At 42.6% G+C, this 26877-nt stretch overlaps 1 protein-coding gene and 1 long non-coding RNA gene across 9 annotated transcripts in view; one reads left to right on the top strand and one right to left on the bottom strand.

The window, feature by feature from the left end:
• LOC123001112 (uncharacterized) overlaps positions 1-26877 on the bottom strand; it is a 61428-nt gene that overhangs the window by 26682 nt on the left and 7869 nt on the right. For 3 of the 5 annotated variants that reach the window (XR_008957265.1, XR_008957268.1, XR_008957266.1), the window contains 4 exons: positions 17093-17147; positions 6459-13771; positions 5173-5315; positions 1914-2724 (listed from right to left, as the gene is read on the bottom strand). This is a non-coding gene — a long non-coding RNA (uncharacterized LOC123001112). Of the gene's footprint in view, positions 1-1913; positions 2725-5172; positions 5316-6458; positions 13772-17079; positions 17148-26877 lie in introns of those variants that run through there. The other 2 variants (XR_008957267.1, XR_006409678.2) reach the window with 2 other exon arrangements.
• CUNH21orf62 (chromosome unknown C21orf62 homolog) lies at positions 765-26877 on the top strand. Of its 4 annotated transcripts, XM_057306581.1 has the most exons (4): positions 765-997; positions 14998-15155; positions 15540-15822; positions 16121-26877. In XM_057306581.1, the coding sequence occupies exon 4, from the start codon at positions 16186-16188 to the stop codon at positions 16831-16833; it is 648 nt and encodes a 215-aa protein (XP_057162564.1). In that variant the 5' UTR covers positions 765-997; positions 14998-15155; positions 15540-15822; positions 16121-16185; the 3' UTR covers positions 16834-26877. The 4 variants fall into 4 exon arrangements, with proteins under 4 accessions (XP_057162564.1, XP_057162563.1, XP_057162562.1 ...); XM_057306580.1 differs by having other exon boundaries at positions 15540-26877; XM_057306579.1 differs by lacking the exons at positions 14998-15155; positions 15540-15822 and having other exon boundaries at positions 766-997.

Here is a 26877-nt window from a genome sequence, read left to right as displayed (position 1 = left end):
GTAGCTCCACCTTCCCTGTAACTCCCTTGTATTTTCTTTTACTTCCCTTCAAACATTTCTCATGATCAACTGATATATCCACCCCTTCCATACTATAACTTCCTTGAAGACTAGAACTATGACATTTATGCCCGTTGTCCCTTAAAGCTCTTGGCATAGCTCATGCATGTGGTAAACGTTCACTAGATGAATAATTAATAAATGAATTTTCCAACGAGGGACTCTCTTCTTTAAAATATTGGATAATCTAGATCCAGGTAATTAGAAATCAATTGCTTTAGTTTCCCTTGTGTTTTTAATTAGTGATATGTTCCTCCATCACCACCAACCATCTGATTTCTCCAGTATTTACTGGCCCCTCATCAGTTAAAGTATACAGAATGTTTTTTACATATGTATTTGCTTTGTGGCTCTAGACATTTTAAAAAGTGAACAGGAAAAAAAGAGAGAGAGAGAGAGAGAGAACAGACATCTTTGGAGTTGAAATGAGTTCATTTTCTCAACCACAAGAGGCCAGTTTTTACCCTAGCTCAGGCATTTGCATACATAACAATCCATCAGGCCCAAAAGAATGGAAGAAATCACAAAAGCAAAAGCATCTAGGAATCTCCATGCTCTACCCTTAGCCCATTTGATATCCCACTAAAGTAGAACTTCTTCCCTTACTGTCGGCCCTTCAGGGTCAGCATACAGCAGCACCCTGCCTGGTTTCTTCTGGAAACTTTCCACTGTTGAACCCCTGAAGAGTGGCCAGCGCTCACCCAGGCAGGTTCTGTCCTGCTGTGTGGTTAATGAAGCCGGTGGGCCGGCAGCTTCCTCCTGGTTGCCATGGGAATGACCGGAGCCACTGGCCCTCTGAAAATGGAAAAGAACAGCCAAGTGCAAGACCACGCATTCCATCCTGCCTTGCAGATTAAACCAGCTGTCAAGCCAGAGTGAAGAATCAGACAGAGGTCTGCGGCGTGGAAAAGAGAGCCTCACGGTGGAACTCTGAGACGTAAGTACTTTCTCGGTTCTTTTTTGAAAAGCATGTCTAGCAGGACAGTTTTTCTTAGCTTCAGAATTTCTGCTGGCTGGCAGGCGAGTTCGGTGACCATGTGAAGAGCTGCGGTGGGTGCTTTTTCTTCTTGCAGAATTTACATTTCCTGAACATAATGTACACTTAACGGGTAACGTTCACCATGAAACTATATATATATATACGTATATATATATAATTTTTAAGGCTTTCAGGCACATGAATTGCTCTGTACTGAGATTCTGCCTTTAAAAGGAAATGTTTTCAGTGCCTTCAGCAAAGAATGAAATGGTCTTCTCATTTAGTCTCTAAGCAGATAAACTCACGTAGGCTAATATTATATAACACACATCTCTGTGGAACCTGGGCTTCTCATTTCTATTTGAAATATTTGGCTCTACTTCCCTGTCTGTTGTCAATGCGAAGTCATAATTACATACAAGAGATGACCTCTTTGCCTTATCGTGATCCCAAACAGAGAAAACTGGGAACTCTCAAAACATCAGCTGATACTGTTCCTCTGCTCTAACAGCATTACATTTATTGCTTTTTTACACACTGCTCAGTGGAAAACATGGAACGATAAGAAGAAAGTATGTTTAGATGAGCGTTAACACGTGGCTTGGTTAACTTCTTAAAAAATGTGTCCTTTTATTTAAAAGTGAAAAAAATCTGATAAATACTGTAGTCAAGGGCAAGAGGATGGGGATTTCTTAGTTAAAACCGGTAGTCCTTACACAGTTCTGCATTAATTTTATTGTTTAATAAGCATGTTTTTGGACAGTTTTTTTTTTTAAGCAGTAAGTGCATTGGTGTGAACTGAGGAGAGGAAATGTTTCAGAAGAGTCGTGCATAATATTCTGTCTTTAAAAACTACCAAAAATATCCAGCTTCATTTGTTCGAAAAAATTTTTAATGAAAACAGTGATCTTTGGGAAGTTTTTAACTTGTTTTTGGTCCAAATAATGCAATATGTTTGACAGAAAAAAAATATTCTCATTAGAATTTTTTTACAGAAATTGGGCATTTTCTGAAAATAACCATGTCAATAAAGTATTTATGGAAAAGAGTGCTTTTCCACAGCTGACTTGGATTTCCCAATTTTCTCTTCCCTACTAATATTTGTGTTGCTTAAAGCTGGTATACAATCAACTTTTAAAATCCAGTATCCAGTAGGTCGTTTCTCTGTGTCCGTGGGAGGAACAGACAAGCCACATGGCTCCATGGGTGTACGATCAAGGGCACAGACATGGGTGAATGTGCCACACCGGGCGGTGTGAACACCAATGATCTGGTTAGCTGAGCACAGACCAAGTCATGCAAGGGAAAGCTTGCGGGGCTTGCAGTCATTGGTTAACTAATTCTCGCGAGGCCGTCTGTCAAGGAGAGAGGTGCAGTAGCACGTATTTCAGTTAAGTCTTCCCATTGGCCCGCTCTCTGAGATAGTTTGTGTCCCACATGCAGAAGCCGCTTTCAACTGATGTCCTTATTTTTAAATCTAATTTCTAAATGTTCTTTTTTCTTTTTTTTTAAGATTTTATTTATTTTTGGGGCGCCTGGGTGGCGCAGTCGTTAAGCGTCTGCCTTCGGCTCAGGGCGTGATCCCGGCGTTCTGAGATCGAGTCCCACGTCGGGCTCCTCTGCTGGGAGCCTGCTTCTTCCTCTCCCACTCCCCTGCTATGTTCCCTCTCTCGCTGGCTGTCTCTCTGTCACATAAATAAATAAAAAAATCTTTAAAAAAAAGGATTTTATTTATTTGACACACAGGGAGCATGTATGAGTGCACAACCAGGGACCTCAGCAGTGGGACAGGGAGAAGCAGACTCCCCACTGAGTAGGAAGACCGACAGGCGGCTCTGGGATCATGACCTGAGCTGAAGGCACTTAACTGACTGAACCACCCAGCCGCCCCTAAATGCTCATTTTTTAAAAATTTTATTTATTTATTCATGAGAGACAGAGAGAAAGGGGGGATGGCAGAGGGAGAGCAGCCCCTCCCCCCCAGCAGAGCAGGGAGCCCGACATGGGGCTTGATCTTAGGACCCTGAGATCATGACCTGAGCCAAATGCAGACGCTTAACCGACCAAGCCACCCAGAAGCCCCTAAATGTTCATTTTAAAAAGTGTTTCTGAAATATGTGTGTCTCCTGGAACTCGTTTCATTCATTTTGTTTCCTATTTCTCTAGCATGAGGTTCCTATACACCCTTTATGTTAAAGAACACAGGGTCTAGTGATAGAATATGAGGCATTTGAGTAGAAACATGAGCCTGGACTGGAAAATAATACTGTAATTCCCACCATGACTCCCTAGATATTTGGCTGCCCGAGTTCAAATCTTAGCTGTGTCTTATAGGCTCTGTGGCCTTGGGCAAGCTATTTAACCTCTGTGTGTCTCCATCTTCTGATATTAAAAATGGGGTCATAATATCTACCTTTACTATGATTGCAAAGGTTAAATGATATAGAACATGTTAAAATACTTTGAAGAGTACCTGGCACAAAATTAATCAATAAAACATAGCCATAGTTCCTAACATCAGTCAACTTTCAACACCATGTATCTCCCACACTTCTTATTTGGAAGTACATTGTCTGTTATCACTGTTTCTATATTTAGCTAGTTTACATCTGGGAACACAGGGCCGAGGAGCAGTAAGTGTCGATGCAATAAAATGTTGATACAATAACATGTCTTCTCTACCCAGCAGTCTGAACTCTCCTGAGAATCAAGAGTTGTGTATTTGGCAAGTTAGGTTTGAGGTGTCTTGGATATTCTATCAAGTTGAGCTATCATGTAAGATGCTGGATATACGAGCATGAAGCTCAGGGAAGAGTTTGGGAGCTGGTTTGTCATCAGCATATAGACAACTTTGAAGTTCGTAGGTTGGCATGCCAATCAGCAAAGGAGTGGATGTCCACAGAGAAGAGAGCCAGGCACTGAGCCAGGGGCTGCCAACGATGACAAGGAAGAAGAGGGGACACCAGCCAAAGAGACAGAGAAAGAGTGGCCACTGAGGTCGCAAGGAAAAACTGGAGAATGTGGTGTCAGGGAAGAACAGAAAGTTCTTTGCTCAAGAAGGAGAGCGTAGGCCACCAAGTCGCGGGCTGGTGAGAAGTCAAGCAAAATGAGACCAGCACATTAACCACTGGATTTGGGCGTGTTGGAGGGTGGGAGTCACTGGAAAGCTGATGAGAATGGTTTTCATGGGGTGATCCTAACAGAAGCCTGACTGGGATGGCTTACAGATCTAACACAGACATGTATGGGCTCTCTGCTTAGAATTGCTTGCTTTTCATTTCTTTTACAGTAGACTGGTGTAGCCCGGTAAGAGAAACAGGTTTGAGGCAGGCAGAAACGACCATCCATCCCCTCGCTATGAAAGTTTCATGAAAGAGGTGGGATCTAAAGATGGTTTAAGAGATGAGGCCGGTTTCTCAGCAGCTGAGAAATAGAAAACACTCCTAGACATAGGGAGCAACGTAAGCCACGTAGGGGAGGTCTCTCTCTCTCTCTCTCTCTCACACACACACACCCACAAGCCTTTTCAGGACTTCTCCTAACAATACTTCCTGATGCCTCTCCCTTCCAGTTTTAATTCATTTTCCATAAAAGTATCACTTTCTGTTTGCATCTCCAAGTTGCCTTCCCTCCAAGGCCATTAAGAAAGCCAGAATCTTCTTGTGGCCAGAAGGGCTAAAGAATTCATTTGGAGTCACGTCTAGACACCATATCATGGGTACGCAGTTTGGCCCAAATTGTGATGCCCAGATGATCTGCTGGAGCTCTGCTGTTGCCACAAAAATAATCTTCAAGGAGTCAATGAGATCAGGAGGCATGGTTTAAACAACAACAACACTTATTTCAGGATAGTTTTAGTCTTAGAAAAATTGTGCAGATAGCACAGAGACTTCCACGTGCCCCACACCCTGTCTCCCTAATTGTTACGTCTCACGTTAGTATGCCAAATATACTTGTTACAATTAATGAACTAATATCAGGACATTATTATTATTAATGTCCACATTTTATTTGGATTTCCTTAGAATGTCCCATTTCTGTTCCAGGATCCCACATTACCCTTAGTCCTTGTTCCCAGGAGGCATTTAAAGACCCTTACAAATCTTTCAAGAAGACATTAAGGTTTGGGGCACCTGTGTGGCTCAGTCAGTTGAGTGGACGACTCTTGGTTTCTGCTCTAGTCGTGATGTCAGGATTGTGGGATCAAGCCTCGAGTCCGGCTCCGCACTTGGCTCAGAGTCTGCTTGGGATTCTCTCTCCACTAAAATAAATAAGTCTTAAAAAAAAGAAAAGAAAAGAAAAGAAAGCATCAAGGTTTAAATTGTTTTTGGGCCCAATATTTGTAACTAAAACCACTAAAGGAAAATTGAATGCTTACTTTTCTAACATAGAAACATTGGAATAGTTGAATACAGATGAAAGGAAAAAGCTTAAGGCTTACATCGCAGGGAAATAGTTCAAGGTACTTTATGGGAGTGTAATAACGTACAACACTAAGCGGAAGATCTTACTCCTTTTTATTGTTCTGGAAGCAGGTAATTAAAATATTAAAGGTTTGCGAGCTTTTTTTTTTTCTCTCTCTCTTTCATCTCTTAGCAAAGGGATTACTCTGACTCATTTTCCTTGGCAACCTCACACTCATGTAATACAGGCCCAGTAATTTGAGCAAATCTGTTCTGGGCTAGTTTTACAAAATTGGACACTTAAATGTTCGGTTGTAGGGAAGTCTGCAGTGGGGGCTGTTATAATCCCTCAACCGAGAGCAATTAGGGCAATGGCTTCTAATGCTCTCAAATATCTGTGAGATCAATATTTTCTAACTCTGCTCACTCTTCCTGGAAGGCCTGGGTGGGTGTGTGCAGAGAGGTGGAAGGACGGGGATCTGGGGTCCTGACTTGGGGCTCCTGGTCCCCATTCCAGGTGAGCATGTTTCGCTTTGTGTCCCCACGAGAGTTACAGGGAAGTTCCAAGGCAACTGCAGACCTAAATGGCGCTCATTGGCAAAGCCACAGAGGTTGGGGGATGCCTAATGGGATTTTTGCCAGATGTCACTCAATGGCTTCCACGGGAACCCACAGGCAGGGCTTAGGATGTCGAGTTCATATTTCCCATCCTCTCACCCATACACAAAGTCTCAATACGTTTCCTTTGTCGTGGCTGGGCCAAACGCCAAAATTCCTTCTAAAGAAGATGAATTTTGCTTGCCGATTTGGTGACATGATACACTCCACAATTCTGGGAGGTGAGAGGTAAAAGAGGAAGAGAAGGATCAGGAATATGCATCTTTGACTTAGCTAATGTAGAGATTCACCTGGATAATATCAATATTTATGGAATGCCTCAAGCCCTGTGCTAAGGACTGGGGGAAACACAGTCAACAAAAAGACCAGGGTTTTGTCGCATCAGAAACCTGACTTACCCAGTGTACCACCAGCAAGGGGTCCAGCATCCAGTTAGCAAATTCGTGGGTGAAATTAGTACCCAGTGGAGCTCAATGCTTTCAAAACACAAAAATGTCTGCTTTTCATTTGGTTCAAGTTGGTCCTTTGTCATCTTAGTCTAGAAGCTTCCGAGCACATTAGCTCATTTCCATTCTTAAATACATTTACTCTCAAAGCAGTCATCCATTTGTCCTTGAAGAAATCCTGGCTTCACCAGCCAGTGGGCACAAATAAGGTTAAGTGAACATTAACGTCTTGTATTTTGCTGGTTTGTGCTTCCACCTACCTGATACAGGCCTTTGCCTCTTTCCTACCACAGTTTCTACATAATAGAGTCCCCAGGAATGTCTTACCTGTGCTCGGAAATTATCCTTTCACTAGATTCTGTCTCCAACCAGCACTGAATGTTGGCTGTCCCTTGCCTTAGCCATGGGGCTCCCCATTGATTCACTGCCTGGAGAGCAGTGACCAGAGGCATCACCAGTCTGTCCTCCTGGAAGGGCCAGATGGGGCTCCCTGCCCCTCCTTCTCATTGTGCCAGAGCTGTCCTGCGCTTAGTGCAGAAGTGGGGAGAATGACTCTGTCCCCAGCTCAGTGTCACACTTTGTCAGCCAGAGAGGGGCCACTTGTGCCCCACCTCTCAGAGTTCTTGAGAGCAGTCCAAGCAGCCTCTGCCTACGGCTCCCAAGGCATTAATTAGTCCGGGCTGAGAAGAGACGGGTGCCATCCTGTCCCTCCACTCATCCCTGCCCCAGGCTTTCACACATCTTCACGCTTCCTTCTTTTTTCCTTGACAGTTCCACACATGCAAATAACCACTGGTTACAGGGCCCCCTCTGAATTCATGAGATGTGTCTAGATCCATCTGTTTAGGCTGGGCTGGGTCCAATACAGCATGACTACTCTGGACAGTTTTGAGCTTGGTAGTTCAGAAAACGAGTAATGGAGTGGAGGATCTAGTTACCCCAAGAGTTTATTTATGACCCAGGCTAGTAAGGGGAGTAAGACACAGCCAGCAAATACTGTAGGGCTGTAAACAGAGTTGCTAGTGCGTCTGGTCCAAACGGTGGTTGGATGTGGGTGTTCTGCTGTTTCCTTCTAACCTCTGTCTTAGTTTCCTATCGCTACACAACACATTTCTATAAACGTGGTGACTTAGAACAAAAGAAATCCATTCTCTTCCACTTCTGGAGGTCAGAGTCCAAGGGCAGGCTGACTGTGCTGAGGTCAAGGTGTTGACACAGCTCGCTCCTTCTGGAGGCTCCAGGGGATGATCCGTTCCTTGTCTCTTCCAGCGCCTAGAGGCGGCTGGCATTCCTCAGCCTGTAGCCCTATCGCTCTGATCCTTGCTTCTGTTGCCACGTTGCCTTTTTCTTCTCTGTCTCCTCCCGCTTTCCTCTTAGAAAGACCCTTGCGATTACACGGGGCTCACCCAGATAAGCCGGGATCTCCCCTTCTCAAGATCCTTAACATCATCGCATCTGCAGAAACCCTCTTGGTCTGTAAGACAACATTTATAGGTTCTAGGGATTAGGACATGCACCTCCAGGCATCTAGCAGGGAAAAGAAGAGACCAGAAAGAGTTTTGATGATAGTCCATACCCTGATGCTCCTTTAAACATTTTACACACATTTCAATTAGAATGTGTAGAATTAGTAGAAATGGGAACTGGACACTTATTTCCATTTACCAGATTTGCTCACTAATGATGTCAAGGCTTCCCGTTCCCCAGAATTACAGAAGAACATTTGCAAATCAGAGTTGTTTGTTACGGGAAAAATGGTGTAAAGAGGCATCTTTGTTTCAAATTCTGACATTCCAAAATATCACAGCTAACAAATAGTACTATAATACTATGTACATCACAGTATACTTACTAGTAGTAAAGTACTCATGAATAGCACAATAGATTATATATATGTCCACAAGCATCCTGCTGTACTCAGTTTTATATCCTAGTGTGGTAGGAATTGTCATCCCCGTGCCATATTGAGAGAAATGGCTCAGAAAGTCATTTCTGAGTAGCCCACAATGTACAGTGAGTTGAACATTAACCATCGTAGAAATACTTTAAATTTCTAAATGTCCTCTTGAGACCCAAATTGGAGGCTTGATGCTAATTTTGCCTAAATGCCATCTCATGGAGACATGAACTTTGGTTTCTTCGTTTTCTGGATGAGGAAATAAATCAGATGATAGCAAACAGCTTAGCTCCTACTATATAAATCCAGCAAGATCCTGATCGCCTCAGAATCACAGCAAATTCCACTTTGAGCCTCTCACAGTGCACCGTGTCAAGCTCAATGACAGGGAAGTCATTGAGTCATCAACAGAGAGTGCACAAGGCGGTGTCTCCAGAGGCAGACACTCGGGAGGGCATGTGAAAATTCTGTGGCTCATACCAGGGATGGGGGTGTGCCATTGAGGAATGTGAAGAAGAGAGAAAAGACAACACTTATCACAGTTAAGTAAACATTGAGGAGAGACCCAAATCAACGTAACTTTCAACATTGTAAGCTTTGAAATATTAAACAACAAAGCTATCCCTCCTCTTTTAAATATCATCTTTCGTAGTGTTTTATCTGTAACCTGACTCCCGCGGTGTGTTTGTGGGACAGAGCCAAAGAAAAGAAAAATGCCCAAGATCCTTCTTCTCAAAGAGCTTCTCAAGTTCCTTTGCCTAAAGGGTCCCCGTGAGCATCTCATCCACATAATGCAGGGTAGCTGGCACTTCCTCCTTGGCCTGCCTGGGAAGGGTGATGGCACAGCCGACGAGTGGGCACTGGACCTGCGAACAGGAGATCTCTCGGTTCTGGGGTCCTCGAGAGGAGTCCCCATCCCACACTTCTCCCCTACTTCTTATTTAATCCTCGCCTTCCCCCTAACAAGGGCCACGTAGGGATAAGGCTTAAGTACAAATACCCTTGGGCAAGAAGGGGGGTTTATTTAAATCCATTTGAAGGCTCACCCAAGTGCCATTAGAGCCCTATATGAGAGTGGGCTTTTAGCACCAGGCATCTGGATGAGCCCTGACCAAGGAATTAAGAGGAAGCACAGCAAGGGAACCCTGGGGACGGGAAAGCTACTGTACCTACTTCATAATCTTGCCTATCACTTGTCTTGAAAGCAGCTGGTCTCGCCACCAGCCTAATGAAACCACCAAGGCGCTCTTGACTTGGACAATGATCTCTGCCTTTCTGAGGGCAGTCAGGGACAGAGTGGGCGTCTTCAGGAGTGGAGTCCCAGGCAAGCCATGGTGGGATGCTAAGAACAAAACCAAATGCTTTTCCAGTGCTGCCCACTCGGGATCTCTTGCTTCCTACACCACCTGTTCCTCCCCAGGAGTTCAGGCAGGTGTCCTCATCCCTACCTCCCAGATCCTCCTCTCTTGGTCCACTCCACCCACCCCCAGATTCCAGATACTGAAACAGCTTTATCTGGAGAGCCTGGAGCATGGAGGAGTCAGCAAATGGAGAGAGGTAAACCTTCAAAGAAAATACAAAAGAAAAATTTCCTCTTACTAGAACTCATGGTGCTCTCTCTGTCTCTACTTCAATTTCATATCTGCCCGGTGCCTAAATGGCCTTCCTTATACCCAGAACTAAACAGGTCTGCCCGGCTTACAAACCTTCAGTGCCTCCTTTTTGCCTTTTTCAGGGGTCTCCTAAGGAGTGTTTGCATCCAAGAGTGTGCACAAGCCAGGCCAGTGGGCAAGTGCTTAAGGTCCTCCAACTTTCATCCATCTCAAATTTTAAAAATTCTAGTGTGTTGCATACAATGAAGATAATATATAAATATGGAATTTATAATTTTTTTTAAAGATTTTATTTATTTATTCGACAGAGATAGAGACAGCCAGCGAGAGAGGGAACACAAGCAGGGGGAGTGGGAGAGGAAGAAGCAGGCTCCTAGCGGAGGAGCCTGATGTGGGGCTCGATCCCAGAACGCCGGGATCACGCCCTGAGCTGAAGGCAGATGCTTAACCACTGTGCCACCCAGGCGCCCCTATAATTTTTTTTATAAAGAAAAGTTTACATCTATTAGGGAGGGTTTTGTTCTTTTTTTTTTTTTTTTTTTTTTTTTTTTTTTTTTTTTTTTTACAGTTTTTATTGATGGGATGAGGATCAGAAGGGTTTGGAGACTAAACCCCTGAGCTTGTCTGGCAAGGTCCTGTCTACCCCTGCCCTGCCCACACTCCAGCCTCATGGGCCTCCCGATGCGCCAAGCACTCTAGTCTCTGAGATTTTGCTCAAGTGACCTTCTTCCTTCTTCTTTTTTTTTTTTTTTATTATGTTAGTCACCAAACAGTACATTATTAGTTTTCAAGTGACCTTCTATCTGCAGCCCCTTCCCTTCCCTCTTCCCATGCCTGGCCCTAACAGCACCCCCTTTGGGAGTCGTTCCTGATCCTTCCACCCAACACTTGCTCTGTGTCTTTAATAAGCACTCACCAATCACCTGGCCCTATAATTAGTTGCCTACTTGTTTGTTCCCAGAGTGCATGCTGAGTTCCTGGGGCAACCCTTTAGACCCCTGGGGTGAGCAAGGCCATCCTACTGCTCTCAGGGTTAGCAACACTTGGGACCTTCAGAGTGAGGCATGGCTCTCACTTTATGGGATACACCCCAAATTCCAAATTGTCTCCTTTTCTGGAATTTCTCTCATTTTCGCCCCCTCAGAATCTTCAAGGAGTTTGGCAGAAACACACTTTGAGAACTGAATTTGTGAGAGACAGCCCAGCCCAGCTCCCCAAGTCCTGGCTTCAAAGTGGGTTTCTTGGGGCGCCCAGACACTGGCTGTCTTCTGCCTTTCCTCCCGTGTCTGCATTCAGATTTGTCTTTCAGACCATCTGCTTCTTGCCAGAGCATCTCCTTCGTTTCTGGTCTTATTTCCCCAGCTTCTTCAACTGAGTCTTTTCCCTAAGTGCCTTTCCACCTTTAAAATTAAAAAAAAAAAAATCCCTTCTAATTTCAAATTAAACTCACTTCTGAATTAAAAATTTGAAATCACTTAGTTTGTAATTGCTGTTAGAATTTGGGGAATTCCACTATATTGTTACACAGTTATATTTTTTCTCTTTTGTGTGGAGACTACAGAGTTCAAAACATCATAGTGAAGACACTTCAAATCTGTTTTGGGCAAATGGTCCAAATGGTATCCTCCCACCAACAGACACACTATCTCCTTACTAGTAATATCTTCTTATAAACAGAACTGGGGCAGTTTGAAACATTCCTTTTGGAGCCAAGTATAAACATTATCTAAACGTTGGGTGTAATCCTAGATTGAGAAGGAATCTGTGTGGAATTTGTTTTGAAGTCACTGGTGTCTTTCTCTGCTCAATTCAGAAATCTTTGCTTTCATGCAGCTAATTGCTGTCAAGATTCCTTTGGTGGCAATAAAAAACTAACAGTGGAACTGATTCTAAATGGTTGCTCTGGTTTATCAACATGTTCGGTGCTTTAAAGGCTCCAAGATTTAATGATCATACATGGTTTTCTTGCATCTTTCCAGAGAAATTTGGGTGGATTGACACCACCTGACTGTCATGATTGCATAAAGCCATTTATTATGTCTTCCAACCTAGGCATGTCAGAAATCTCTAGTGCCTACTAATACCCATGCCGTCCTCTCCCCCCTTGTCACGGTGTTGGACTTCATTTCCAAGCAGCTTGCTGGGAGGGGGTGCCACGTGCCTGAGTTCTGGCCGATGAAATGTGAACAGAAAATTATGCAGAGGATCCAAAGGCCCGGGAGATAATAGAGCAAGGGAGGTCCTGTATGACCACGTGGAGCAGAGCACACCGTCCCCACCCCCATGGCTCCTTAAAGGCACTATGTTGCAATGTAAGGGAGGAACCAAACTTTGCCCTAGCTTCACTATGTAATATTTCATTTGTGGGCAGATACCAGCACAACATAAGCAGAATAGCACATCCGTCACATTGCCCCTGCCCCTTGCTAGGCCCCTGCCCATCGTGAGGGTGGGGAGGGGGCTCATCTTAGGACATAGGAGGCAAATCCTAATGATAGAGCAGACAAAAAGCTGGGATGCTGAGAAAATGATGTGTCAGGGCAAGTCAGAACATTCCACCCTACCCTGTCCCACTACCATCCCCACAGCCCATCAATCTCTCCATCCTACTTTTGGGTTTTTCGAATTCTGAGCACCCTATGTTAATTACATAGATAACTTTTTCTCTTCTTTTTCTCACTCAAGAACTACTGCCTTCCTCAGATACTACCTCTTCCATGAAGCTTATCCTGATATCTTCCATTTCCAGGCAAAGTTAGGTGTAGACTTAATACCCTATACAAAATGTTATTATAGTGATTATCACATCATACTGTGATTATTGATTCAAGTGTCTCTTTCACTGGGGTAGAACCCCTTGAGGGAGCTCTTATTGACTTTATTCTCAGTTTCTGGGAAAGTGCCTAGCACATAGCAAGGATTCAACAAAGGTTTATTGAATGAATGAAAATAAGACAGTTTACCAAATGTCAGTGTACTCTTTTCACTGCTTGTTATAGAAATCCAATTCAGACTGGCTTGAGTAGGAAAAACAAAAACAAACCTGGTTCACATATTTCAAAAATCAAGGAAGGATGTCAGGCATGGCTTGATCCCAGTGCTCAAAAAAAGGTTATTAGGAATATCTCTCCATTTCGTGTCTGTTCTTCTCTGTGTTGGCTTCATTGTCAGGCAAGCTCACCCCTTCTGGAGACAAGATGGTCACCAGTGGATCATGATTTCCCTTCTAACAAGATGAGCAACCCCCCAGAGGAAAAACAGTTTCCTTCCCCACGTCGGTCAGGGGCAAAGCTAGGGGCAGGGACAGTGTGATGTATCTGTGCCCATTCTCCTTAGGACAGGCTGGAATCTGCCCACGGACGAATAAATACACAGTGAAATGAAGGTGATTTGCAATCCACGTTCAACAAATCTAAAGAAAGAAGTCCAGGGTAAAACCGAAGGAGAAAAATGTCCAACTAGCATCTTTTTGGAAACCCCATAAGCTTGTTACCAGGGATATTTGTCCCACCCTGTACCCCATCATGAGACTTCATGCATCTGGCCTCCTTGTTGCAGCCTTCAAGCTCCCTGACATCCAGAAGGCAGGGAGGGGACACCCTGAGGTCCAGACAGGGCCTTGACTGCAGGCGGCAGGGAGGTGGCTCACAAATCCCTTTTATGATCTCCAGCCCCACTCCTTTCGGGAAATCAATGTCCGTTTCCCTTCCTACCTCTTTTCTTCTTCCGTGCATGCCTCTGAATGGTACCAGCATCTGGAAGAATGAAGAAGACACTTTTCTCACCAGGTTCCAAGCTGATGGATAGATCCTTTTCTGCCTCCCTTTTCCCCTCCAGGCTGGGATCAGAGCAAGCCAGTGGCATTGATGACAGCTTTCTTAGTCCTGGGATGAAAGGGTTACTGGGGCATGAAGACCTAGAAACCTCCAGTGGAATCTAGGACAACTGATCGTCTAATATTAGCTTGCAATTAATAACTTAGTCACTGCTCCTTACTAAGTGGGGTAGTCACCACATTTTAAAACCATTTAAAACTGTTAAATCTCGTGTTCAGGAAGAATTCTGGCTCTATGCATTTCTCAAAGCTCTTTCTTTTATTACAAAATGAACCAACGAATACATCCCTTCAGAAAATGCTGTGCCAACTTCAAAACAAACACAAAACACTATAAAACACCTTATTCAGTCCCCCAAATGGACTTTATCTCTCTGCTATGTTTCTATAACCATTGGTATGTTCAATAGGGCCTTCCTCAGTTCAGCTTTATTTGTCCTCCTCTTCTGCTTATAAGCCCTTGGAAGGCAAGGGTACACATCTTGTTCATCTTTGTTTCTTCTGCTTGGCCTTGGCACATGGCCCATGCTGAACCCTACCCGATTCCTGCCTTTGCTCCTGCCCCCCTCCCCCAGCTGCAGCCCCTTGGTCCTTACATGTAGGCCTGGAAGCAGAATCAAGTCCCTTAAAACCCAAGTTCCAGAAGCTCATTGTCTTTGGGCTATGCCCTCAGGGCTAGCGAAGTGCCTGCCACCTAGTGAATGCCCAGTAAACATTTGCTGAATGAATGAAGCTATGATGGCTGTCTCACCTTCTGTTCAAGTTGACTTGGTTGAGCTTCAGGTTAGTCTCCCTGCACTCCAGTCACCCACTGATGAACTTGGGCTCTCTGCCTGTCCACCTGACCCCAGCATTTTTACCTTTGCCTTCCTTGGTCTTCTCTTTGCCTTGCTTTGCCACCTCGTGGCCTCACCTTGAACCCTAAGTGGTGCATGTCAGCCTCGCTTCTTTCCTGTGGTCACCGTCCTCTTTGGACACATGTTCACCTCCTCAGACTAACGCATCTATCCCTGCCCAGCACTTCCTGTGGGGGTCCTGTCACTAGCCCTGCACTCTCCAAGTCAGAGGTCTTATTACAAGTATTTTGCCATACCCATGGTGCTCTGTACATGCAGATGAACTGAACTGTCTCTTTGGTCAATTCAGATGAACTGAATGGTACCCTGCATCTTCTGGTCCGTCATCAGCTAACTCGAGGGAAATGTAATTATTTTTGCAAGACTGAAACCTGGCACCCTACTTCATAAGCTGTGTCTCAGCCCAAGCTCATCATAAAAGGAAACCATGCATCTACTATATGCCAGGTACCTGGGGCATTTTCCTCCAGATTGGACATTGGCATTGCTCCTTAAACTATGCATACACTCCTACCTTATTAAGATCATTGATCACTGCTGATATATTGCTTAGTTTTGGAGCCCTATACTAAGCTATTTGATAAAATCTATTTAGAACATTTGTTCTGGGGAAGGAGCAGATCCGCAAGTTCACGGGGATGAACTGGTGTGTGATTAGCATTTTCACTGTGAACACACTTACAAGCTACTCTAATACATTTGTAGGAGGGCAGGAATGTATCAACGGACCTACAAACAGATTAATATGATGGGGGGTGTTTGTCTAGTTAGAAATTCAAGTTTCTCATTAACTAAATGTTTTGCTGGTATTCATGCTATGTTGTTTAACAGGTAGTGCCTGGGGAGCTGAATCCAACATGGAACTGTTTGTCTCCTGAATTCCAGAAAGTCAGACACTGAGAGGGAGGAGGGAATGCGCGTGTTTCAGGGGCTGCCAGGTACTCAGTACAAGGAAGACGGTGTTTGGAGAATGTGCACACTCAAAGCCCCACAGATCCCGGCCCACAGACAGCCGGGTGCGCCGGGTCTCACGTCAGGCTCCCCGTCGTGCTCGCTGTTGGTGTGTTAGTCTGTCAGCAGACGTCCCAGGGAGTCTTACACCTCAGAGGAGCAGGTGGGCTGCTGCCTCTCACGAGGCTCTGAGAAAAGATCATTTCTGCACTTGGGCTCCTACACATTGCCTGCCTTTGGTAGAACCACGAGGAAGAAAAGGTTACCATGGGTTCTTTCGGGGGCTCCTTTTCTATCAGCTGCGTATTTCTTGAGTAATCTCGACACCCAACGTGGGGCTCAACCTCAGGAGCCCGAGATCAAGGGTCAAGGGCTCTACCGACTGAGCCGGCCAGGTGCCCCACAAGCTGTGGATTTTTAATGAGAGCCTGTGATAAGCAAGTTGCATCTTTCTCTTCCAGGTGAGTTCCGATGAACGGGCTCACGACGGGGCCACACTCACTTGGCGGCACGTGCTGAGACCAGAATGGTACCACCCTCTGGGCACAGGCTCCTCCTGGCCAGCGCGCTGGGCATCCTTGCGCTCCACTGCTTCTCAAGGGGGCAGAAGAACAGCACACTGATTTTCATGAAGGAAAACACCATTCGGAACTGCAGCTGCTCTGCAGACGTCCAGGACTGTGACTACAGTTTGGCCAACTTGCTGTGCAGCTGCCAAACCGTCCTGCCTTTGGCACTCGAGCAAACCAGCTACAGTGACCATCTGACCATCTGGTTCACGGATGCATGGGCGCTGGGCCTCCTGTTGAACTTCACGCTGGTGCGGGACCTGAAGCTTTCTCTGTGTGGTACCAGCACTCTCCCCACGGAGTACCTGGCCATCTGCGGTCTGAAGAGGCTTCGCGTCAACACGGAGGCCAGGCGCCCGTCCCCAGAGCAGAGCTTACTCATCTACAGTGGCGGGGAAAGTGAACCCAGAGAGCAGCCCGTGTGGTTCCCCAGATGTATGTACGTCTCATTCTTAGATATGGCACTTTTCAACAGGAAATCATCCTTAAAAGCATACAGTATTGAAAACGTTGCCAGCATTGCCAACAATTTTCCTTACTTCTCTTACTTTGAAACCTTCCCAATTTTAAGCAACAAAAGCTACGTCGTCACGTTCATTTACTAACATTGTAACGGATGCCAGCCATGGGAACTTTGGCAAACTATGGATAGCTTGAACAGGGAATCTGGGAATGAGGCCAGGGGGATCCTTACCTACAACTTCACCTGTCCGCCCAGCCCCCATTCGCCACAGAGCCACACACATACACCAGCCCTCTCTGCTCTGCTCTCTGTCCAACCATGGGAGCTGTTTCCAAAAACAAAAGAAAAAGAAAGAAACAAAAACTCAAAAAAACCAAAACCAACCAACCAAACAAAATGACCTGAGTCCAGAAGGTCTTGAGAGCAGCCAGAGGCCGGGTCTGTGCTCCTGGGAGTCTGTGGAGAAATGTCAGATCAGAAATGGAGAAAGCAGGGCACACCATGGACTGCTGAGCGGAACTCAGCACAGGAGACGACCCCCAGGAAAGGCATCTTCCTTCCAAATACTGCCTGCATTTTTTTTTTTCTGTTTCATTTTGTTACATTGACTGGAATTCCCCTAAGAAGAGATGGCTAGATTTCAGAGGCTTCGGGACCGTGAGTTCCACACAATGATTAGGTTCTCTTAGACTGATATTTTCCAATATAGTTTCCAAATATCTCTTAGACTGATACTTGCTAAGAATATATGTGCTGAGAAAGGGGAGTTTCAAGAGTGGAAGAGGTCGGGTTAGGGTGGGACCCTAGGACCAAATGAGAGCACTGGGGTTCAAGTCGTGTGATACAGGAATGAAAACCAGAGGACATAAAAATCAATGGCATATATCTCAAAATTTTTGCTTAGAGCAAGGCCTAAACCCAGGGAGTTTCTCTCTTGTATCCCTTCTCTTTCATTGTTTCTTTCTTTGATTTCTTCTTTGTCCCCACCATACCACTTCACCTTTCTCCTCCCATTTTCCTCATCCTCTCCCTCCCCTTCCTCCTTCTGCTCCAGAAATAAGAATTTGGATTAATACCATTAGAACTGCATTTAACGCCACCAGGGGCTAGCCTGGGAATATAAGACTCATTTATAATGTTATGGACAAAAATGCTCAAATGACTAAAAGATAATTAACAAAGGAACTTTCAGGGCTCAGTCCACTCAGATGTTTAATTCTGGAAAGTTAAGACACTTTGTATGACATGGTTGACACAAAATGGTCTTAGGTGTGATGACAAAAGGAACCAAGGCAACATATTAAAAAAAAAAAAAAAGGAAACAGACCTCAGTGTACAAAGAAAAATCTTCCTCACAGACTCAATTTACCACTGAGATACAATGATGTAAAGAATCCATGGCAATTATGATACAAATGACCAAACTGAGAGTGCAAGGAAATAGAAACATAATTGCATTTATAATGTCATAATGGTAAGAAAGAGTTTTATTATAAAGTAACAGGATGTCTTAGGGTTGATGATTTCAGATCACATTCACCACATTTTTCTCTTATCCTTAACATAGGGTAACTGAAATAACCTGAAATTATCGACATTTGCTTAATTGGTGGGGGATTTGGTCGTTCAGGCTAATTAGCATGAGTCCATAATGTCAGTGTTTAAATTAGGCCAAAACTAAGACCAAAGTATGAATTTTAATAGAATAATGCAATGACCTCATTACTGACATTGTATTTGAGAGGTAAGTTTAAAGTGAGAGAAAAAGACAAGGAAAAAAAAGGATTTGGAAAAGGGAAGGCAAGAAACATATAAGTGAAAGGACGAATAATAAATACATTTACTGTCATTAGTTACTGAAAATGTAAAAAACTGAATTTTAATGGATTTTTATTAATAAAGTATAAAATTAAATGATTCAGAAATTATGAGCATCTTAATATGCATTATCTTCCATTTGGTGGCTTTGACTAGTTTCAAAGCCCTTTCACAGATGTTGTAAGTGATTCTTGTAAGATATAATTGTAGATCAATGGGACTTAAATCAATAGAAGAGGAAAGTTAATTCAGTAATAAATCAAGCTTGCCTGATTTATTTCTGGCCTGAAAATGTGGTTCAGGTTGCACTGACAGAGGATAAATAAGGAACAGAGAAAAATCCACAGCACATACATGGGGAGAAATGGCACTTGGTGTTCAGTGGATGGTGAGGGTTGGGGGGACAGCAGGGACGAGTGGGGATAGTGGAAAACTGAGAGTATATGCCCCACCTGAAGGGTCCACAGCAGCTCAGCACTAGCTGAGTGTCACTGTGGGAGAGTACAATGGGGCCAGATCCCATCCTTCGAGAAAATTAGGAATTCCAGGTTTTTGGGTGAAAACTCACAATTTATAAATGTTGGCACACTATTTTGCCTTTTTGTTTGTTGCCTTCAGTAACACTGTGTGGTCAAATGTCAGTGGTCCCCTTAAGCTTGGGGCTAGCCATTTGTCACCTCTGAACAGTGATGTGCTGGTAAAAGTTTAACCACCAGCTCTCCAAAAAAAACAAAAAAAAAGTACATATATATGTTCATTATAAATTTTGCTGATATTAAGGATGTATATCACACAATTTACAAAATGATAATAAAATACACTCTATTCTTTATTATAAATTCTATGTACATAATTAATTCCCAAAGAATGCTTTAGGTGATTTTTGGCAAATTCTTATATCCAAAGCTAACCTAGGGTTGTGATCGATGTGTGAATGTAGTTCTGGCATGAATATTGGCTGATATTTTTATTTACATCAGGAGTAAGAGGAAAAGTAACAAAGATTTTTGTGGGAATGTCATTTGCTAGTCAATGATGTAAGCAAATTCTTTGCTGAATCAAATAATATTTTTCAAATACTGGAGGAATGTTTCCTTAACTTGGAGGACTATTCAGAATGTTAAGGCTATTGAAATGATACACTTAAGTTTAATCTGCATTGTTAACACTTTCTCCAGCACACTCAAGAAAACAACAAATCAAACCCTGGTATGTAGTGTTTTCCAATGTTAGTGGTGTAAATACTGACATCATAACCAATTTCAAGCTACCAAGAGAAGCCACTAAACGGAGTTGAGCAAAGATGCACAGTAGGATGTGATTAGATTAGATAGCATTTCTACCCATAGATGCAACAGGCACAAATAATCTCAAGAGCATAAATAATAGTAAAATACAGTAGAATAATGAAGAAGTGGTGAGTTTTGAGGATTATCTTTGTTTTTTTTAATATGCTCTCACCAGGGGGTGGGGGGAAGGGGCAGAGGGAGAGGCAGAGAGAGAATCTTAAGCAGACTCCCTGCTGGGCATGGAGCCCACAACTGGGCTTGATCTCAGGACCCTGGGATCATGACCTGAGCTGAAATCAAGAGTTGGACTCCCAACGGACTGAGCCACCCAGACGCCCCCACTTGCAATACTGATGTTGCCTCATTGCCTCATTTTTCAGAGCTACAGGTGGGATTTTTAGGAAATGTGCCTTCCACTCCCATGCTGTAGCTCGCTCTTCAACATCTAGAGTCAGGATCCTAAAAGCCCTTAGATGGGAGATTGGGGGTGGGGGAGTGAGGAATCTAAGTCCTTATGAGAAAAAAAAGTTAGGGATTAAAACTCTTGAGTGAACCTATGAAGGGCTCCTGAAAGGAAGGAAGAACAAAAGAATCCAGAAAAGCTATTAACGGCATTTTTAAAAATTTAAATTCCATTAGACAACACACAGTACATCATTAGTTTTGATATTATGTTCAATGATTCATCAGTTGCGCATAACACCCAGTGCTCATCACATCACATGCCCTCCTTAATGCCCATCACCCAGTTACCCCATCCCCCCATCCCACCTCCCTTTCTACAACCCTCAGTTTGTTTCCCAGATATTAACAGCATTTTACACACCTTAAATTAAAAATGGGAGTTGGGCAATCAATTTCCATTTCCCAGAGTTGCTCACTAATAACTTCAGGCTCTTTTTCTCCAGAATCTACAGGAGGACATTTGTAAATCTAATCTGATTTGTTACATGAAAAATGACATGAAAACAAAAAGTTGTTTTATGCTGAGCCCTTTTTCTGTTCACATTTTTTTTTAAGATTTTATTTATTTATTTGACAGAGATAGAGACAGCCAGCGAGAGAGGGAACACAAGCATGGGGAGTGGGAGAGGAAGAAGCAGGCTCATAGCAGAGGAGCCTGATGTGGGGCTCAATCCCATAACGCCGGGATCACGCCCTGAGCCGAAGGCAGATGCTTAACCGCTGTGCCACCCAGGCGCCCCTCTGTTCACATTTTTAATGCATTTTAAATTTAGCAGAGTCCGTAGTCACAACTCACGACTCAGAATGACACACAAGTGTCATCAGGCTACCTGATGTAGCCTCCAGGAAAGCCCGGGGGAGGGGGGGGGCTGGCTCTGCAGAGAGCACAGTGTATCACAAAGCCTCACCAATTTAAATGATACAGGCACATCACCACACGCACGAATAAATAAAGTGGTAAGAACAGCTCAAAAACAGATCCCCCATTTAAAAAAATCAGCACATGTTAAGAATAAAATCACAAGTCCATGGGAAAAGAAATTTAATAAATGGTATGCAGAGGGAAAAAAAGATTAAAAGGATACACACTAAAATATTAATGGTGCTGTATCTGGGTGATGATATTAAAACTGATCTTCATTTTCTCCTTCCTGAGTATCTTGATTTCCTAAACTTTTTTGAATAAACATACAATCGCTTTTGTAATAGGGAAAACCCAGTAACAGTATTTTTATATAAACAAATGCTGGAACAAGTGCTTAGGACTTAAAGCTACAGCCTGACCTCCTAACCAACATTGTAATGTTACGTTGGAAAATACTAAAATGAAACTACAAACAACTCTAAAATATGGGAAAGAAAAAGATTAACAACCTATTTAAAAACAGGGAAGTAAATAAACAGGCAATTCACATGAGATGACACTCAAATAGCCAATAACTGAATTAAAAATTACCTCTACTAAGAGAACTAATAACAATGCAATGGGACACTGATTTTTCATCTATTCAACTAGCAAAAAAAGCTACTTAATACCAAGTTTTGTCTCACTTATAGGTAAATAGATATTCTCATATAATGTTGGTGGGATAATAAACTGGCACAGCCACTTTTAAGTACAATTTAGGAATGTGTCTTAAAACACATACAAGCTAGAAGCCAATTCTACTTTGGATCTACCATAAGCACCTTCCCCCACAAATGCACATATGCCAACTAGTAGAAATTCATCTAGCCATTCACCTAGAAAAAATGCACTTTTTACAAATCACATTATACTTCAATAAAGAGTTTTAAAAAGAAAAGAATGAATAATATAACTAATAATCATGGGATTGTCATCCAGAATTGATGAATGGAAACATTTTGTCACGTTTATTTAACAAATTTTTAAGCACATGTTTATTTTAAACTTTTTTAAGCAAAAGATATAAACCAATATTAGTTTTAAGAACTGCAAATAAATTATGAATTTTACTTAGTAGGCTTGTTGTTGTTAGTAGTACTGGCACAATTCTGAAACTATTTTGTGTGTATTTTTTTTTAAGATTTTATTTTTTTGAGAGAAAGAGAAAGAGAGAGATGGCACACCTGAGCAGGGGGGAGGGGCTGAGGGAGAGGGAGAAGCAGACTCCCCGCTGAGCAGGGAACTTGATCCCAGGACCTGGAGATCATGACCTGAGCTGAAGGCAGACACTTAACCGACTGAGCCACTCAGGTGCCCGTTTTGTGTGTATTATAGGGTTATGCAAAAGAGTCAATATATCGAAGGTTTTGGGGGACCCAGAGTTCTAACAGTAGGAAATATGAACTAAGGGGAGGAAAAGCAGCATCCTGGGTTTGGAACTAAAGGTATCACAAACTCATGATTTTTAAGACTCACATTACTTAGCTTTATCCACTGAGAGGCCCAAGAAGCAGTGACACCCTTGTGTGGCAAAGAACACACCAATACCTAAATTTTGGTTTCTCAAAACCATTCCCCATTAAGACAAACAAACAAGCGACAAGAACAACAACAAAATAGGTCCTTGATGAAATGGCTGATTCCAGAGGATCAGGACAGCAAAAGTATAAGATGAGCCTGGAATATCTTATTGTGACAGAAAGTAAGAAAAGTTCAATAAGTTGATGGGAACATATCCAAAAAAATACAGGAGCCAGATTATAGGATTCCACCGGCCCTAAGAGGGACCATCTGAGCATCAGCATGGTCAATTACAGGAATGGTTTACAGCATATTGATTTGAAAAGATTCCATGAGTCTGTACTATCACAAGAAAGAATACAGTGAGAAGGCACAACATCACCTATGTAGTATTCTTGTTAAATATGTTAAGCCTACATCTAATTCAAATCCAAATTAAGGCACGTTCTGCAAAAATAAAAATGGGAAAAAAGCCTCAAAAAGCTGGAATGAACTTTAAAAATATCAATGTCATGAAAACTGGATTAAAAAAAAAGCAAGCAAGAGAGTGATGGTGCTGTTCTAGAATAAAGGAGACTAACTAGCTATGACAACTGAACGTAACGTACAATATTTACTGGATCCCGGAATGGGGAAAAACAACAGCTATAAAAGGCAGGAGAAAATGGATGTCCCAGCTCAAGCAGAGAGAGTGCATCACGTTTTCCCCTTCTTTTTGTTCCAATCGGGCCCTCCACGGATTTGATGACGCCCACTCACACTGGGAAGGGTGATCTTATCTCTATGGGAGACACCCTCACAGACACACCCAGAAATAATGTTTTACCAGCAATCTGGGCATCCCTTAGCCTAGTCAAACTGACACATAAAATTAACCATCACAGACAGAGAAGAAAAAATGTATAGAATAAACACCTCGTTTATCCAGTGAAGACAAATTTCTTCCCCTTAATGATGGGAAAGGTCTAGTATAATGAAAAGGGTTGGTCCTCCCAGGGAATGTTTCATATTGGGGGATCAACACTGGTCTCTGCTGTTGACAGGTTGGGCACTAAACAGATAAGTTCTGGTGAGAGGCAGTACATGTTGATGAATCCATACAAAACCTTCATCCTTGACCCCATGGCTACTCTGTTCAAAAGGCCACTGTGTAAGCACTGGAGTAGCTAGAGAAAGAGGTAGACTGGTATCCATAGAATGAGTCATCTGATCCACCGGAATATTGAGAGCATCCTTTTTGATGGGGAGACTTTGTAGTATTTACATAAACACAAGAATCTCTCTACTTGTGCTTATTCTGAGTCTATTCATATCACTCAGCCCCATATCACCTTGTCTAATTCCTTCCGAGTTCCTGACCGTTCACCCCAGCCTTTCTTACTTTGGCCTTTTCAAGAGAATTAAACAATATAGAAAGTGATCTGAGTGACTATTTTCTTAATTCTCCTAAGATGGACCATACCTAGATGCATACAAGATAAGTTAATTCTAGATGCATAAAAGATAAGCTAACTTATTACATAAAATGGATGCCTTTAGGACATCAAGGCTAATTTTCTTGAGGAACCCCACCTGAAAGTGGAAATCAAGCCAAACCCTTAGTGACTATATAATGAGTCAGAAGAGATCTGTTTTTCCGGGAAAGCTTTTCCCCGGCAAAGCAGGCACCCAGATGAACTGGAAGGATTTCCCTTCCTGGCTTCCTTCATGTTCACTCCTGACTGGGGCTATAATGCTACAAAGCCCACTGTAGGCGGTGCCAGCACATCCTGCAGAACCATATGTAAACAGGCTTGAATTTTTTCTTCCTTAATCAATTGGTCTTTGGGACTACCTCAAGAGACCATAAGTATGCTTCAAAGGACAGGTAGCAATGCATCAAGAGTACAAGAGGCAAAGCACAGGTGTCTTCAAGGCCTGCTAGCATCCGATCACTTATGTACTACTTCCATTAAATTTTAGATGGCTGTTTTGAATGCCCAACTTTATATTTTAGTAGATCAGACAACTTTAGTTCATCAGGGCAGCTAGACCACATGGTCACTTGGTATCCCATGGTTAGGCATTCAAGTGTCTATTTGGGCTTTAGGGCAAGCCAGGAGTAATTTCTCAAAGGAGACTACTTCTTTGCCATTTAGCTGAATTCAACTTCAATTCACTTCATTCAATTCAACTGCCTGGTCCATATTGGCATCCTTATCATGATAATTGTACATCCTTATCATGATAATAATTAAAGCCATAGGATTTAATTTAATCATCTAACAAGAGAGTTAAAAAAACAACAACAACAAAGCACTTGAATACTTAGTGATTACTTACAGGAGATTCCCTAAAGGGCTGGCAAGGTTAGTGAAAAAGGAAATAACACGAGCCTGGGGTGTTTTTGAAGCAGTGGTATTCTGTTAAATGTTTAATAACTAGCTCTACAGGAAAAAGAGATCTGATCTGAGGCATTTGCTGATTTCCATGGTGTAAAATACTCCTACCTTGGCCAATTTCAAGCTACAGTGTGACATCACCGGACATGAAGTTGAGAAGAGATTGTATAATCAGCCCTTGTAGGCCCACATGAGTCGGCTCCAGCACACCACTGAGAGGACAGTGTTTCAAGCAGGAGAGTGGAGTCAGTTGGTTTGAAGGCTGTTGATAGGTCAAATGAGATGAACACAGAAGCATCCTCTGGATTTGCAAGAAATAAGTCATCTGATGGCCTTGAAAGAGGAGTGTTAGCAGAGTCATGGAGACAGAAGTCAGACTGAAGAGGTCTGAGGAATGAATGGAAGATGAGGACGTGCTGGCAGCGAGTAGAGACACATGTATGAAGTTCGGCTGTGAAGGAGACTAGAGAAAAGGAGCTGGAGCCAGATGTCCAAGCAAGTTCTAGGTTGGAACTTACTAAAGTAGGTGTGTGTGCTGATGGGAACCAGGAGACGGAGGGGATAGCCAATAGAGTGAAGTCCTTAAAGAAAGAGAATACAGTCTACATCTTGTTAGATTAATCTTAGATAGGAAGAAGGATTCTTTTTTGATTTACATGAGCATGAGTGAAGAGCTGAACTTTTCAGCAAAGAGTTATATAGTTATTAGTTGGGGACACATGAGGGCTTTGAGAAGAGATGACACACCAGTCTCATGGTATGGGAGAGGAAACTTACCAAGGACACAGATTAAAGATACTGGATAAATGTATTGATATCCCTCACACGCTGAAGGCTCTTTCATTTCCTTTGTCATGGTTTCATTGGGTAATGGGAGAAAAGACTGATAACTTTGTGGTCATTCTCACATCTTTAATGAAAATTCTACTTACCTCTTTAATATCTTTCTGGCTTCTTTTTGCTTACTGGTTTGTCAAGAGCCATGAGGCTCTTCTTAAGTCAGCTAGAAAGTACATTTTCTGTAGAATTTCGTATGTATTATTGCTGGGTTCCATATAACATCTTCTCATAATTAATTTGGCTCTTCCTTATCTCTGGTTATATCTAAAGTTGTAGGGTGTGTGTATTTAGTATTGCTTTTTAAAATCAGGCTTGGGCTTTTCTTTATAATTTCTTTATAATTCCTACATTTTGGTTTTTATAGTTTTCTAATTTATTGATTACAGTTTTCTCTTTGAATATTCCTACTCCCCACATTCTTTGTTTTGCTAGGGTTTTGTTTTGTTTAATCATTTCTGAGGTTGGATAATTTATTCCTATCACAACTTTTGTAATTACAAATGGTTTGAAGTTATACACTATTCTCTGAGTACACCTTTACAACAGTGTACCATATATTTTTATATGCAACTATCAGAATTTTTATTAATTTTTAGAGTTTTTAGATAACATATCATATTTTAGCTCTTCTTTGATTCAGAGATTCAGGTGGCTGCTCATTAATTCCCATGTAGTCAAGGCTTTTTTAAAGAATTTAAATTAGGAAGGGTTGCTTGCCTTTTGAATTTGGTTTGTCATGTAACTTTTTCTCTGGTTGGAGAACGTGCCCTGTAAAATCACTATCCTGAAGAATTTGTTCAGGTTGTCTTTTTTTTTTTAATTGTAGCCAGGTTAATGATTGCTATTTATAAATGTTTTATAGATGAAACAGATGATTAGTCTCTGCAGAGTACATAATTCTACCAGTTTATCTATACACTTGAGTTCACGGATTACATTATTAAAATCTCATATACCTTTACATA

Source organism: Ursus arctos, unplaced genomic scaffold (genome assembly GCF_023065955.2).
Source record: "Ursus arctos isolate Adak ecotype North America unplaced genomic scaffold, UrsArc2.0 scaffold_4, whole genome shotgun sequence".
Classification (NCBI taxonomy): Eukaryota; Metazoa; Chordata; class Mammalia; order Carnivora; family Ursidae; genus Ursus; species Ursus arctos.
This window is presented reverse-complemented; position numbering and strand designations above follow the sequence as displayed.